The following is a 16,083-nucleotide window of genomic DNA, read 5'->3' as shown; positions in this document are numbered from 1 at the left end:
CAAATGTGAAAGTAGTAAAGTATTAATTATTAGCCTTTTCTTAAAAATGTATCTTGACACTCACAGGCCAGACAATCTCTCAGGTTATTTCATGGGACCTTGTGGTATTTTACAAAACATGAAGTGCATGCCTGAATCCTTTGGCTTAGATTGCCTTGAGAAGCAGTGCCATCATCTTTTTACAGAGAGTCTATGTCTGGGTCAGGCCCTTTTAAAAATCATACAAAATAGAGACATTTTAAAAAACTGCCTCAACTGTAAAATCAAGAGGAAAAAAGTATTTACAAATATTTTGGTGAGGTTTTGTCCATGTGTGTTGTATGTTCTAACTGGTAGAAATATAAAGACAAGCAACTCTGTAGAAAATGCCTGTAGCAAAAGCAGTTGACTTCTAGTGATCTGGGGGACTGCTTTTTTCTTTTTGTTAAGGTTTAGGTTATTCAGACCAGGCAGGTTATAAAAGTCTTTTGTATGTAGTTTCATGGTGTTGCATAGTTCTTAACTGAATCCAGCCAAAGATGAGGTAACATCTGAAGGTTTCCTTAAATTTCTGGAATGAACAGTGTTCTGGATGTCACAGTAACAGCACTAACATGTCTGCATGGTTGTTGCTGCTGAAGTTCCTCCTGTACATGGCAAACATATTGTTCATCACACTGTAGTTATAGCCCTACCATTCTAGTAGAGCTCAATGCTTTTGTGCTTCCTATAAAGGACAATCTTGTCCTTCCACTTGAATACAGGCAAGTAGATAGGTTATTACCGTTGGTGGCACTGTGCTGACCTATCTTGTTAGTGCTCCCAACCTTTCTTGATACTACAAACTATGGTTACAAAAATCCCTGTGAATAATATAATATGGAACTAGTTAAAACCCAGCATATAAAGGAATTTTAAAAAGGTCCCATTTCTAAGAATTTGCTTGAGAAAGTTCCCCTACAATTTAGAAGAAATTCATGTTCTCTTGATGGAAAAGATGACTTAGGCACTCAAGATGTATTTGATCATAGAAACTGACGGAGCCCTTCTGAAGAAGCTGTGGGAAATGCAACTTCTTCCAAGTCAGTAATTCCTCAGTGATCTTCTGATGGAGCCTGGGATTCCTCTTTTGGAGGAAAAGCAACACACTCTTTCATTTCATTCTCTTGGCGACCAGTAGCATGAGCACGAGCTTCATAAGGCTCGCATGGGCAGCAACAGACTTCTCCTTTCCTGCTCTTCTGCAGAACGGTGGTACGGAAGTCTAAGGTTATCACTGCTAGCCGATACAACTGCAGAGTCACAACTAAGATATTCTTAGCTGTAAAAAACACCAGCATCTGATTGAATATTCTGAAGTGGCCCATCAGAATTGAACGCACAATGAAGAAGGGGCCATCCTGTATGAAAAGGCTGACGCCAATGTTCCAGAGTTCCGCACTGTACCTGCACAGCAGCAGGCTGGGGATCCGCCTGGCCGATGCGCTTGGTTTGCAGCCAATATGTTGTACTGCAAGGAAAACAGTCATGTTAAAGCAACTTTGTGAATTGGAGCCAGGGTCGACCTAAAGGGCACTCACAATACAGGGTACTCTGGGTTATAAATGCATTCACCTGTAAACTGTGCAACTTATAGCATACCTAGTTTCTGGAATGTTTTTCAGCAAAACACACTGAACTCTCCTGAGGCACCTATGTGGTCTGACAAACAGGATTAAATACCACTTCCCCTTTTGTATGCCCCAAATATACCAGAATTTATACACTTCTACAACAAAAAGCAGAAATAGATCACCTAATGATTCTTTACAGCTTTCCCAGACCTTTTGTTTGGTAAATCAACATGCCAGACTGGTATGCATCCTTAAGAAAAAAAGCTGTGCTGAAAAGGAACAACCAGTGCTGTAGCACTTCATTTTCTTGCACACTAAGACATTGCTTTTAAAATGTTCACAAGATAGCCTTTGCCTTTTTCATACGTTATAGTAAGAATAAGGCCTGTCAGTGCCAGGCAATATTGAGCATTGTAACGTTTCTGTCTGCCATGTGAGACTTGAGGCACAGTTACTTGTTCTTAGCCTTGTCAATGTCACACAATGCTGGAACTTGCATGCATGGGTTTCCCTTGGCGATAAAAGTGGTAATGGTGGGCTCAAATGCTCTCTATGGTGTAGTGGCTAGAGAAGGAGCATCAGAAGGGTTTGTGGGGGTAAATTTGGCTGTGTCTAACGGAAATACACAAAGCTTAATTAACCTGTCTCTTGGACAAGGAGATTTCCTTGGTTTAAAAAACATTACTACTTGTGATACAGTAACAACTGCCAAACATTGCAGCTTGCCAAAAGAATTCTATTGTTTGAGTAATGCTGGGGCAGAGGGAGAAAGAGATGAGACTCAAATGGAAAATGAGTTGTAAAATGTAGAAATTTGCTGAATCCATTAGGCAAAGCTTCAGCAGCTAATTTTTTTAATATGCTTCTGTGCCATTGCTGTTTAATAGTCCTAACTGCACTGCTGTAGTCTAATCATAAGTGCCTAAAAATTTCTTTTACGTCATGTTTGATGTAAATAAACATTCTGATGCTTGAACAAAAAGTACTATCCGTGCAACTGTATAGAATCACCTAAAATAAACTGTACCCATAGTAATTTCAGGGAAATAGGTATTCAGTAATTTAATTTTTAACTGGTAAATGTAATTAAATAAGTGGAAAAGCAACAGCTAGAGGAAAAAAATGAACAGATTGTTTAAGTGCTATTTGAATTTATTTGTGTGGTGGTGATGTATATAGGATGTTTCTTATTTGGTTGGTTGAGGTTTTCTTAAACCTGACTGCTGTGCATCTTTAATAGAATATATTTTAGCAGTAGCAGGAATTTTAGCTATGATAAAGCTGAAATGTGATTGCATCTGATTTTTTTGGAGGTGAGCTGCTGAGCTGAAATATTTTCATAACTTCCCTGTTGGAAACAAAGCCTAACACTGTCCATAAAGAAAAGACTAATGAACAAAATAATATTTCAAGAATTTTAATTTATTATTTTAGTCAGTGTGTCAGCTTAAAAATCTATTTTGTATAGATGATACTGAGGATAATGCATTTTTGGACTGCTACAGTTGTTGCAAACTTGTTGTGATTGGACGCCAAAATGATTGGAACAGATGATACTCCAGACAGATTTCATTGTTCTTTTTGGACAGGGAGAAGCCCTTTCTGCCCAAGAACAAACACAGCCCTGAGCTGGCAGAATGGCTGGCCCTTTTAAATTAAGATAACAGTGTAAAGTCCCAACATCATATGGTCCTTTAGGTCTCCAGTGAATAGGTAACTTCTCCTGTGCTTTTGGCTGTGCTGTTCAGTGGTTCACAAGTGCCTGCCTCTCTATAGGGTTGAGGACCTACCCAAATTTGAGGCATAATATAATAGACCAGCTCTGATGTGAGAGCTCACATAGTGAAGTTTAAGGCAGTAACAGGCAGCTGGAGCAACACAATAGTGTAATCATTTTTTCCTTTTCCTGAAAGTAGACAGCTCTATCAGAGAGATCAGAGGTTAGCCAGAAACAAGTGTTTCCTCAAAAGAAACCACAATGAGCTTTCTTGAAAAGCTGCTGTCATATGAATTCCTCTCCACCAGAAGTCCTTGGTACAACCTGTAGTGTGTGCACAGCCACAAGATGTACCAGCAACAACTTAAGAGCATTTTTTATCTATTCTTGTCTGTGTGCAAGTACTAACCTGCAAGATCAAGTGGAAACTGTAACATACTCCAGGTCCATACAGCAAGAATTGCATTTATGAGAGCGTAATTCTTCCTATGGGAGGGGAAAAAGTGGTAACAATGAAGATGCAGTTTCCTTATGAGATCACAAAAATGCTTCCTGTAGTGTTTGGAATGTCATTTGAAGGGTAGTTGAGTGAAACAGTGATTGGTTTATTTATGTGTGCTTTTACAATGCAACGCTAAGGAAAACAGAAGCACCTTTTTGTATGGGATTTTTGCTGTTAAGGCTTACATGTTCCAGCTGTGTAATTACACTAAAGAGCTGAAGCTAATGTTTTAATAATAAGCATATGAGAATAGACTCTGTGGCTCAGAGGGGATATTTTCACCCTTGTAGTGATTGCAAGCCTGAAGCTTCTCTGCCAAGTGGGAAGGACTCTTTTCCTGCTCTAAAAGCCTTGCTATGACATTTACAAAAAATAAAATAGTATTTGTTAGAGAGGATGAACCTCTTCTGTGACTCTTTCTTTATGATGGATGTTCACAGCTCATCTCTCAGCAGTGTGAGGGGGAGGTGAGCTTACTTTCTCTGGGAGAGATCACAGTGTTGAAAATTCACACCAGACTGTGCCATTCCCTTTCTTCTTATCTTTGAGCACTTTGTCACTCTACCATGAAGCACACACGAGATAACCAAAGAAGCACCTTGGAAAATGAATCGCTTAAGCCAACTCTAGTTGCTTCCTTGCCCATCTGAAACAATTCATTAACCTAATGGAGGCTTACTGTGTATCCAGTGTTTCAGCTCCTGTAGCTCCTAACTGCCTGGCAGTTAGGCTGCTCATTTGGCTCTCTGAACCCTTTCATTGTGATGATGTGACATGCTTCTCTGCTTGGCAACGCATGAGTAATCCCTAACAAAGCTCACAGGACTTTGACAGGGGGAAAGGCAAGAGCAGACACACAGAGCCCTTCAATATAGCCTTCTGTTTCCTATGGGAAATGCAGTTTTACCAGTCTGAACACTGCAGATTACACAAATATCGTCAGGAAAAAATCCTTACCGAACATCCTCAATGTCCAAGGTCTCACTAGCAAATTCAAGTATATCTGCTGCTGTTCCCACAAACATGAGAAGCAGCTGAGACAATTGATCCCGGGTGATTTCAACTCCAATGGGGAGAAGCCATCTCCCAACTACTAGTAGCAGTAGAAAAGTCTGGTGGAGGGCCAGTGTCCATACAGTCTCACAGATTGTGGAGAGCTGATTGACAAAGACTTTAGCCTGTTTAAAAGACAGCAATAATATACTGTAACTTCAGGTGACTGATGTTAGAGATACCGTCAGAGACTGTATTTGTCTTTGAGCCTGCTTTTGTTCTCTTTCACATTGTATGAGAACAAACAATTTCCATCTGTCAGGCCTGGTTTAAAAAGGCACTTTAATACAAACTTTGGATTACGAATATCAAATCTTTCTCTGTGTACTACTCCTCCTGTTCTCATTTTTCAATTGAGCTTTATGCTTTGCAGACTCATTACCTGGGCACTTTCTAAATTCAGTTACTGAGATTCACAAGAGAATGGTAGGATTGCCTCTTCTTTACGCAACAATAGTATGCAGCATGCTGTATTTTTCCAATGTGGCTTTCTAAACTACAAATATATATAATATACAAATATACATAATGTATATTATATTATATATATACAAATACAAATATAATATAATGTATGTCCTGGGTTGTTTAGTTTATTTTTTGGGGTTTTTTTTTTGGTTTTCGGCTTGTTGGTTTTTTTGTTTTTTTTTTACTCACAAGATGCTTATCTCTAATTGACATAAGATCTCTACCAGAAACAGGAAAAGGTGCCCTACCGTCTGAATGATGTGGTGATCTGTTCCCTCACTTCCATGACTGCTCTCTCTGGATTGATTGAAGTCTTGATTGCTGACATTGACCTGAACAGCCCCAGGCTCATTGCCACAGTACTGTTGTGAACAAAATCATGACACATGTGTAAACATCCTATCCAGGGAGCAGATGTGCTCTATGGCTGTGTCCTGTTTTGCTGAACTGCAGAGGGTTCATTTGTGAAAGATATCTGATGTTTGCAAAGGTCCTCACTCTTACTGTAATTTCCTTCTTCAGAAGGGAGGAATTCCTCTCATGAGGACAAGAGTGATGTGTTGGTGGGGTCCTGAGAAAGTACAGGGTTGTACTGCAGAAGAGGATGCAAATTCAAAGGCCAGTGGAGTGGGTGACATCTCTGTGCTCTTAAGTCTGCACCCTGTGAATGTGATCTCCTTGCAGCTCTCCTGAACTCCCTACATGGTCTCTCTTTGGTTAAAACAGTCAAATATAGTAAAAACTGGTCATGGTCAGGCCCTATATTCAAACTTGTTCTCAAAATATCTGCTTCTCTTTTCTACTATCCAGGAAAAGTTCTCTGAAAACGTCATTGTTTCATTTTTCTGTATGACTTCCCTCAAGGCTGAAAATGAGGTAGGATATTTGGGTTGTATTCTCCACCTCTCCTGCCCCTGCTGTGCCTCATTTTGTAAGGAAATTCATAGGATGAGGGGTGAAATAAAGGAGTATTTAAGAGAACTACACTTGTATTGTTGTCTATCCCTTTGAAATAGAATAAAGGGTATTTTTACTTTCTGCAAGTACACAGTGATCTGGGAAATTGAGTGTTGGCTAAAACACTGTTACTCCGACTACAGTAAACTAGTGGTAGGTCTATGTTCTGTCTGCAGCACTGTCCTGCCTTTCTACCTTCACACCCCAGGCTGGCCCAGGAGCAGTTGGGGGGCATGGCTCCAAAATCTGTCTTCATAACAATCCGTAACATCTCTTTCCATTGTAATAAAAAGAGGATAATTAGAAAATCAAACCATGCTGTTACTAAAGACTTTTATCCTGTCCTATTTTTGCCAGAGAATTGCAGATTATTTGCATTTCTCCACTGGGCCCCCCACCATTTTATTGCATGGGGATTGATTTTCTGCAACAATTGGAATGTGTTCAAGAGCATACTGAGTAGCTGTGTTCAGCATAAAACCGGCCAATATAAGAGCAACATTTTTCAGGAAATTTCAGATTCTACTTTGATACTTCGCTTGGTCTCTGATAATGTTGCTCAGTATCTGGGTAAATGCTGCCTCTTGTCTGACCTTGTGGTAGATAAATTTCCTGTGACTTGAAAAATCTGGAAAAAATGTCAGTGCTTGTTGCTTTTAGAGTTGGCAGTAGACAGTCTTAAGCTGAATGCTTGTTTTATTTGAACAGTGGGTGTGAGCGTCTTGAAAGATTGACACAGATGTGGGGAAGATGATATTTCCATTTAGTCTAAAGTTCTGGGCATGGAAACAGTGAGATGGAGAGGCTGGTACTCTCTGCCTGGCTACAGCCTTGTAGGGCTAATCTCCCTGGGTTTGCCCTTCAACTAAAGGAGAGAGAGGGAATGGCTTGTTCAGAGGATATTTTGGAAATGTAACTTAATTGGTGCTCTGGAGAGGCATCTGTATCTGCTGCCTACAGAAAAACCCTGAGGTCTATAGAGACCCACCCCAAGGTCAAAGGGAGGCTGAATTACTTCCACTGGCTCTGGCTGTGTGACACAGCTGAGGAGACCACAACCTAAAAATACTGGATAGCTGTCCTAACCACCCTAGAACACTAAGAAGTGAAGATCAACAAGTAGCCTGGGTAGGGCAAAGGGATGACTCACCTGTGCAGGAGGAGGAAGGCTGACTCTGACAGCCTTTGGTTTGTCATTAAGTCTGCATTTAAGCTCACCCCTCTGGTGCCTTGCCTGGTCTAGTATGGTAATAGAAAAGCAGCCATGAACCTGTACAGAATTTCACATCCAAGGCTGAGAAGCTGCAGGACTCAGCAGCTTGACCGCTGGAAGAGGCAGAAGAAACCATGCCATGGCTTGCAGGGGAGCTCTTTTTCTCTTGTGGCACAAAAGTGCAAGAAATACTTCTAAGAAAATTAATTCACATTGTAGGTGTCTTTCCTTCTATGTCATTTTTGTGAGTACTTTCAGCTGAGAGGTGGCTTACTGTTTCAGAGCAAGGCTCAGTGATCTTGGACTGACTGGCAAGCTCAGGGCCAGTCCATAGCTCCTCTCAATTGCTTCCAGGCAGGAAATGGAAATCTGGAAATCTGCATCTGCAAAGCCAGTCTCCTGCTTTTTTGCCTTTTTTTTTTTTTTTTAAGTAGGCTTCTGTTTTTTTCATTTAAGTATGTTCATATCTTGTTTTGGTTTGCTTTTCTCTGAATATTTCATAAGTGGTGATTGTGAAGTGATTCACTTGAAAATTTGGAGAAGAGCCTTTATTTACATCATGTATATGCATGTAAATAGGACTGTTGGTGCCAGGCATATTTACTTATTGATTTATGGATGTGCAGTAACTAAATGGGAATGTGACAAGAAGCAAGTGAATACTGTTTTACTGTTTCATGGGCATTTGATAAACATGGTTTGCCTTTTTACTACTAGACCTCAGTTAATCCTAAGTGTTGACTGTGTACCAAGCTAAATAAAACTGGTGTTGTTTTAAGGTTTTTTCTGTCCAAAGATAAAACAGGAAGAAGCGGTACACATTTTGTATCAACTCTGACTTGTCTTACTTTCTTTTGTTTCTTCTAAGATGAAGCTTACGTATCCCTGATTCATAAGCCATCTAATCAAAATGAAAATGCTGTTCAATGACATGGTGATGTCCCAGTGCATGGCCTGCAGAGAAACTCCCTGCCAGTGCATGAGGAACACCTGAAACGCCAAACTAATTCAGGCAATTCTTGCTAGCATCTTATTCACAATCTATTATTTTCAAATAAAGCTGAGGTTAGCTAAAACTTTTCATAATGGGGCCAGCATTGGGGTGTAAAATTGACACTTGAATATCAGGGTGGAGTACCCTCAACCTATTAATGTGCATGGAGGCTGTCAGTCCGAGGACATTTTGGAAGAGCCTAGCCCTTCCCTGGAGCAGGCCCTCTGCCAAGCAACAGGTACCTGGCTTGCTGTCTGTGCTTTGCTGCAAACAGTGTGGCTGTCACTATGGAAACACATGTGATGTCAGAAATTCAAAGCACTCCTGACTGCTTCATTTTGCTCATACAGGAAAGCTGAAATGTAAAACATGAAAAAAAGATTATCTAAGTTGTTTTCCAAATTGAGGAATATAATGGGTATGGCAAGGAAGGAATGGTGAAAGATGTAAGATCACTTTGAAGCACTCATTATGGTATAATTTTAGCTGGTAAGAGAATCCCACCGCAGAATGAGGCAGAGGGAATGGACAGTAATATTCACTGTATTCCCAAAATGTTCAAGTTAAGGTGGTTAAAAATAACTACAATGCTTACCAAGCATCTGTCTTATTCCTGACTGGAAGGCTGTATTGACTACAGCCCTGGTAGTTGGGTAAGCCCTATAAAAGGTGGTCAGTTACTGCTTTCTCTGGCAGTGGCACACCAGACATTTGCAAAGGTAACAGAGCCCTGAGATCCTGAACATTATTATGGAAGAATGTTTGGGTTTTTTTAATTGATTAAATGGTTTCAATTTGCTTGACAGCAAACAGCAATTTTTTCCTCTCTGTACAGTTCAATTGAGTTTATCATCCTTTCCCCCAAATACATTACCACAAAACAGTAGTTTCTATGCAGTCAGTATTTCACCCTTGATATATGAATGGCATTATATGTCCAGTTCTGCAGTACACCGAGGCAGAATTGCCTCTGTCTTCAGGAAGAGAGACAGCCTATTAGCACCTGCTTTAAATAACAGCACTGACACAAGCAGCTGATGCTTCCTGGTAAAGATTCAACACGAGATCAAAGTTCTGCTGCCTTAAAGACCACACACTGTTTTCATAGTGTATATACTAAAAGTGTGGATCTAGTGATCACATAATTACCCATTCTGTTTGCATTTAAATAATGAAATCCCTGGAATACATCAGTATCTATAGTAGTGCTAGTCTGGATGCTGTGTTTGAGATTAATTGTTAGGAAAGCTGCTCCCCTTCTGGATATTGTTTTTGAATCTGTTAGATTGTGTGTTTCCAGAACTCTCTATCCTATCTCTCCAGGTATAAACTAAGCTGTTAACTTGATATACTCCCTCTTTAATTCACCGTAGCAGTATATCAATACGAACAAAGTATGACATGTTCTAACATCATTTTGGGAAATAAACTGCTGCCTTTCACTACAGAATTAGCCTGTTTCTTGGACAAGATTTAACTATGACAAATGTTCTCAATATCCACATTACCTGTCTGTGACTGTTTAAGGAGATTGGGGAAAACAAGAAGACAATAAATTCCTGCTGCTGTATTTAGAAAAAGCCTGAGGCATTTTTAGTGTAAACACAATTTTGAATATTTGATTATGGTTCTGTGGACTCTAACAATGTTTCAAAGGAGAAAATGAGGCACTAGATCTTTTTAGTCTAATTTATGTATTTTCTTCTGTTACTTTTTGTTCTAGTTCCAATCAGAACCTTTACTGGTATGGATGTAGGACACTGTGTATATGCAAATACTGGCACAGGCAAAATTTCCTTTTCACTGCATGGAAGTGCTATAAGGGCTTGAAGCTAGCCTGCATGACGTTGACTCAATGAGACCTGTTGGGTGAAGTGGCTCTGTTCTGGCCCTAACTGGCCCTTAAAAATTTTGCCATGTTCTTTAGTCCTGAATTGGAATCCAGCTCCCCCCTCTCCTAGATTATTATGCAGCACAAAGAAAGGAAGGATATTAACCCTATCAGACATATTTCCAGCTGTGGTAACAATCTGTGTGTTCTCCTATGTTGCAGCAAACATGAGGTAACCTGAGTTTAAGACCCCTTTCACTGATACCTGTCTCAATTTTGACTTGCTTGAAGTTGTGGCATTTGCTTTTAAACACTGTGAAACTCACTTTATTTTGCAAAGGCCTCTAAAGCAATGAAGATCTTTTACCCTACTGAGCAAGATTCATGCTGGTAACCTGGGGATGAAAGGCTGTGTTTTTCAAACTTGTAGTCCTCAGTTCCTCATATAAATACAAATAAATGATCTCTTTTTTTAGCTAGAAAAGAGGCTCATTATCTGATAATTAGGAAGTGCACAATAGTCATAATATAGCTGTAGCCAGACTGGGACACCCACCAATATGAAAGAGAGAACTGGAACAAGGCTTAGCAGACTTCTGTCTGCATGCCTGAAGCCAAACCATCAAATAATGCATCCATTTCAAGCTAGTCCATCTTGTCTCATAATAAATACCTGAGTCCCATGATGAATTTCTAGTAGCCATAGTGATGGTACTATGCAAATCAGATATAAAAATATTGCGGGTGAAAACCTGTGAAAGAAAAGATATCTTGGTGTTATGATACATCATAAATGCTTTCCAACACCGATAATGTTTGGATATATGGTATCTTGTGGCTCTACCATATGGGATATTAAGAAATAGGGTAAGTGCAAATAAGAATTGCAATTCTTGCTGGATTGCTGTGCTGTGTGAGTATTATAAATAATAGGTTTATCTGTACATCTGTCTAGTCATATATGGAAATTTATTAAAAAGTTCTTTTTTAAGAACTGACCAAAGGAACTTTGTTGGTGTTTCTATCACAGCATTTTCTGTATTTAAAAAGCCTTTTGCTAACATGCTCTTTCTGATTTAATGAAGAGTGAATTAGTGCATTGAGTCACTCCACTGAGTGATGCTGAGATAAAGGTTGCTCACAATCCTGTGCATTGAAACAGAAAAGGTAGAAATAGCATCAGTTTGCCCAAAACAAGCACTGCTTTAGTAGGAGATCTTTTAGTTGCAGGCTGTACATTTAAAATGGGTTTATGAAATTGAGTCTTGTCCTTGTTTCCCCACTTGTGCTAGTCAGTGGTAGAATTTTCTGGTTCTTCACTCCCTGCCAGTCTTTTATATAATTGTGATGGGTTGGTGCTGGCCAAATGCCAGTGCACTCGCGAAAATCATTTATTCAAATAAAACTAGCACAATAACTGATGTTGATGAAGCTTTATTATCTTCAGCTTCTTTAGCTGGGTTTATTCAGAAGTAATGGAGAGGTTTCATGACTCCTGCAAGTAGTGATTCTTGTGAGAGTGAATTGCTGCTGTTTTCTTATTAAGCACATGACATTTGATTGAGGTGGGCTTTTTTGGCCATTCTGTACTTCTGGAGTAGGAATGAGGTGCAGTGCCACAAATTTTCCATCTAGCTCTGCATGCTGCAGTACGGACTGTGCATTGCTGCAATGCTCTGGGACTGGGCAGTGGGGTCCAACTCAGGACATTTTCTTGGTTCCTTTTATCCTGCCAATAGCACATTCTGCAAGGAATTTAAACTGCTTATATGCAACTGCAGCAACATTTTGGCCAAATGTTGTTGATTTACTGTTTGTCCCTATGTTGAATGTACCTTTATTTTGGTAATCATGACTTTTCCAGTGACGATTAAGTATTGAGGAAAACAAAATATCCTGCTGCTTAGGGAAATTGCTGGGTTGCTGAACTGCTCTGAAATGTTTCAAACTATCCCCTCTAAGATGGTTTGGGTTTTAATTGTGTTTTTTTTTGTTTGTTTTTCAGGGTTGAGGGGGTGTTGTGTGTTTTGACAGTGGGTTTCGTTGTTGTTGTTAGCTTTCTTTTTTCCCCTAAAAAAAAAAAAAGGCTAGTGATTGTGTGGGTTTTTAGCCTGGTTATTTTGGGAGAGAACACACCTCTAATTTGAATGGAAGAACTAACATTTTACAGTATTTCCTGTAAGACTTCAGCACATGAAAAATCCATCCAGCTGGCAGGTTAGCAATACTGAGCTAATGATACCACATCAGACCAAGAGACTTCAGGGGCTTTAACCCTGCCTTTCTTTCAGAAGGAGCAATCTAGAGGAAGTATTACATGGCCAGGCTCACAAGAAGACTTTTTTTCCACATGTGCTGTTAAATGTTTTATGCTGGTGTAATAAGTAACAGTTCTCTGTAAATAATGAACAGAGAGTATGAAGGTGTTGGAGGCAGGAGTCCTGCTGCACAGTCTGCCCCTTGCTTGGATTGGTGATTGCCTGTGGAGTTGTTTCTACAAATGCTGATGATGTTTGTTCTGTGACTGTTTTCCACTGAAGCAGAAAATTATCCTGATGCAAATAGATGCTGGCCGTTTGTCTACAGTTCTCACCTATATATGTACTTTTATTTTGCTGCTTAAAGTGTTGGACCACATCAATTTTCAACATTTTCTTCTAGATTAATTTAGCCCAGTCTTCTGTGTATGCATCTAACATGTATCTGCTTTTGGTTTCTATTTTTGTTTGGATTTTTCAAAAGCTCCATTGCAAGTGCTCCTTCATGAAGATTCTGCTGCTGCCTCCTCTCCTAAAATAATTGGTTCTGTTCCATCTGCCTATCTCATAACTGCATTTGGGGCTCTGGTGTTGTTCAATTTTCCAGTGTCCCAGACTTTATCACTGCTTTTATGGCATTCAAATTTAGAGCATTGAACTCTTGTGTGAATTGTCACACAACACTCCTTCTGTTATAATGACTTTCACAGGTTGCAATGGGCAGGATTTTAAGAACATGGAAATACTCCAGGGCTCTTCAGTCCTGGATTTGTCTCAAGGCCTGCCTACAGTTTGAGTTTTTAACAATAAAAGGTCCTAGTGAAGCCTTGACAATTAGTTACACGACTGCCTCCTTTTCTCAGAGCATTTTGTTTTGGCCGCCTGAGCGCTGATGAGCTGTAGATGACAGCAGTAATTCTTTAGATGCATGTAAAACCCCATGTGCTTGGCCAAGCTCTGCTATGACTAACTTTTTTGTTCATTTCTTGGGAAGCCTTTCACGCATCAAAGCTCCCCTCTGGAATAGCCTCTCAAATCCAAATAGTTAAGCCACTCTTGCTATATCAAAAGAGTGGTTGCTACTCATCTTTTATTTTTTACCAAGTGTTCATGCAGTAGCGTGGTGTTAGCACTCTTGCACGAAGGAGAGAAAGGGCATACAGTCCTAGGGAAGGAGGTGCGATGCAGGGCACGGCAGGATGGGTGTAAGATGCAGGGCATTTGCAGGGTCCCTCCGCACGCTGTGCCCCTGCAGCGCGCAGCCCCAGCCCGCTGTGGCTCAGGAGGTGCCCCCAGCCCACAGCATCCACCGCTTGACTGCAGCAAGAGGCACACACAGCCGCACAGAGCGGCTCCCGCGTAGTCTGCTGTACAATTGCGCCTCCTGAAAGCCCTCTGTTTGGCAGTGGACTAGCCAAACTCTACCAGCTTTCCATCCCTGCCTCCCGGGAGCAGCCGCAGAGCAAACGCGATCCCTGAGCGCCGGGCAGTGCCGGGCCGGGGCAGCCCCTGCTCTCGGGAGCAGCTTCGTATCTGCAGCAAGGTACATGCAAAGAAGCAAGAGGGGCTCCGGCGGAATATGCTCACCATTTGTAGCCTCTGCCTTGCTTAAACTTGAGGGTGAGCCCTGTCTCCAGGCACAGGAGAAGATTGAGCAGTGCCAGCAGCCAGTACTTGGGTTCCTTCTTCACGGCAGTCACTCTCCAAACCCCGATGAGTGAGTGCAACACGAAGAGCAGCCGAGTGACCAGGGCATTGAGCAGCACCATGAGCTCCATGCCGCAGCACCCCCTCCCTGCGCCCCGCACCGCGGGGGCCCGCCGCTCTTAGGAGCCCTGGCGAGTTACCTTGGCAGGCACCGGGAAGCCCGCGCCTCGCCGGCACACAGATCGCTTCTCCTCCTCCATCTCCACAAAGGGGCCCATTATAACAAAAAAGAAACAGCATCGCCCCTCCCCCAGACTTCCTGAAAACTTTTTGAAGGGGAAAAAAAAAGAAAAAAAAAGACACGCTTGCATGCTGCAGTGGTTTGCAGGCTCGGAGCAGCCCTGGCCGGCCCGAGGCAGGGGTGGGGAGCGTTGTTTCTGTCTCCTCTATCATCGGCTCAAGGACCGAGCGCGGCGAGATTTTCCCTCTCGCCCATTTACCATCGCTCTGCAGCCCCACTTGCTGCTTTCGCCTCGTGCATTTCCAGCAAAGACACAATGAAAGGCACGTTATTAATCTGAATCGTTTTTGCTGAAAGCTCCGCTGCATTTCTGACAGTGCAAACCAAGCCCCTCTTTCTGCTCTCCCTGAAAGAGAATTCATGTTTGGGAGCTTTTAAAATCGTTTAATATTGCAATATAGAAAGCAGAACTTGTATGTTTAGTTCAATACTGGAATCCCTTGTGCAACACAAGTCAGAATCTGAAATGTAGTCAAACCACTCTATTGTATGATCTACACCCTGCTTCAGAATTACGAAGCAGGCCAGGTGCAGAACTCCAGAAACAGGGATGAAATCTGGGCTAACACTAATTTTACTGAATTGGTCGAGGCATATACAAAAAATGCACTGAAGTTTGACTGTTGGGTCAGTTACCTCTAGATGGACTTTTTGTATCCTGTGGGAAAGTGTAAGAAGTATAGAATTTGTTTTCAAATTTCCTTAATGTTTCTCAGAGATTATAAATTGTATCAGAATTTACACTTGGGTAATCAAAGAGAAATTTCATCTTGGTCAAAATTGGCACTGTGTTGTTTCAGTTTTGTATTAATTTACTGCCAAAGCACTTAAATTGAGACAGCCAATTATAAAATGCAAGTGGAGAATCGAGTCCATGTAAAGTACTGTGGTGTTTCAGAGGTCCTAATTTCCTAGAGTTAATTTTAAGCAATCCTATTCTATTTAAACACAAGATATTCTTCTGAGAGTTGTGACCTTTCTAAGAAGGTATTTTTCTCAATTGCTAAGATCCAAATTTTCCTTACTGCAAAGCCAAGCCTCTTCCTTTATGAAGTGCTGGTGCTGGCCTGCTGATATCCTTGGGGGCGGGGGATAAGGGAAGACTTCTTTACTTTAACCCTGCCCAGAAAAAAAAGGAAAACAAAAGTCCATTCCACAGTAGAGATGACTCGCTTGGGAAATGCCTGAGTAAATAAATGGACTGTGTAGCATGCCTTTTTGAAGGAACAAAATCAAGCCCCTCATGCTCAGAGGAAAATGAATTTAAGTCAAGGACCTACTATAGATAATCTCTGCCAATAGCCACCCTGCCATGTCGTGCCTTGGGTGCTGCTAGTTCACAGCCCTTCCGCTGGTGTTAAGGTCAAATGCAGTTAAAGAGGAAACTGGGAGCAGACACATTGAAGAGATTGTTTAAACAAGATATTGCTCTGTGGGAGTGCTTCATGTCAAATGACTTGGGGGATTGGTATGTCCTATTGTTCATGGAGATCCTTGCAGGGCAGACAGATGTCACAAAACTTGGAAAGATGATCAGTGCAACATTCTCA

General features: G+C 41.1%; 1 protein-coding gene across 1 annotated transcript; it reads right to left on the bottom strand.

Moving 5' to 3' along the window:
• Window positions 1-1,031: 1,031 nt before the first annotated feature.
• On the bottom strand, window positions 1,032-14,503 carry TMEM26 (transmembrane protein 26). The gene is made up of 6 exons (XM_041475124.1): window positions 14,173-14,503; window positions 11,001-11,079; window positions 5,581-5,694; window positions 4,769-4,989; window positions 3,719-3,795; window positions 1,032-1,489 (listed from the first exon to the last, which is right to left on the bottom strand). The coding sequence occupies exons 1-6, from the start codon at window positions 14,361-14,363 to the stop codon at window positions 1,074-1,076; spliced, it is 1,098 nt and encodes a 365-aa protein (XP_041331058.1). The 5' UTR covers window positions 14,364-14,503; the 3' UTR covers window positions 1,032-1,073.
• Window positions 14,504-16,083: the final 1,580 nt, after the last annotated feature.

Source organism: Pyrgilauda ruficollis, unplaced genomic scaffold (assembly GCF_017590135.1).
Source record: "Pyrgilauda ruficollis isolate IOZ18807 unplaced genomic scaffold, ASM1759013v1 scaffold11, whole genome shotgun sequence".
In the NCBI taxonomy this organism is placed as follows: domain Eukaryota; kingdom Metazoa; phylum Chordata; class Aves; order Passeriformes; family Passeridae; genus Pyrgilauda; species Pyrgilauda ruficollis.
This window is presented reverse-complemented; position numbering and strand designations above follow the sequence as displayed.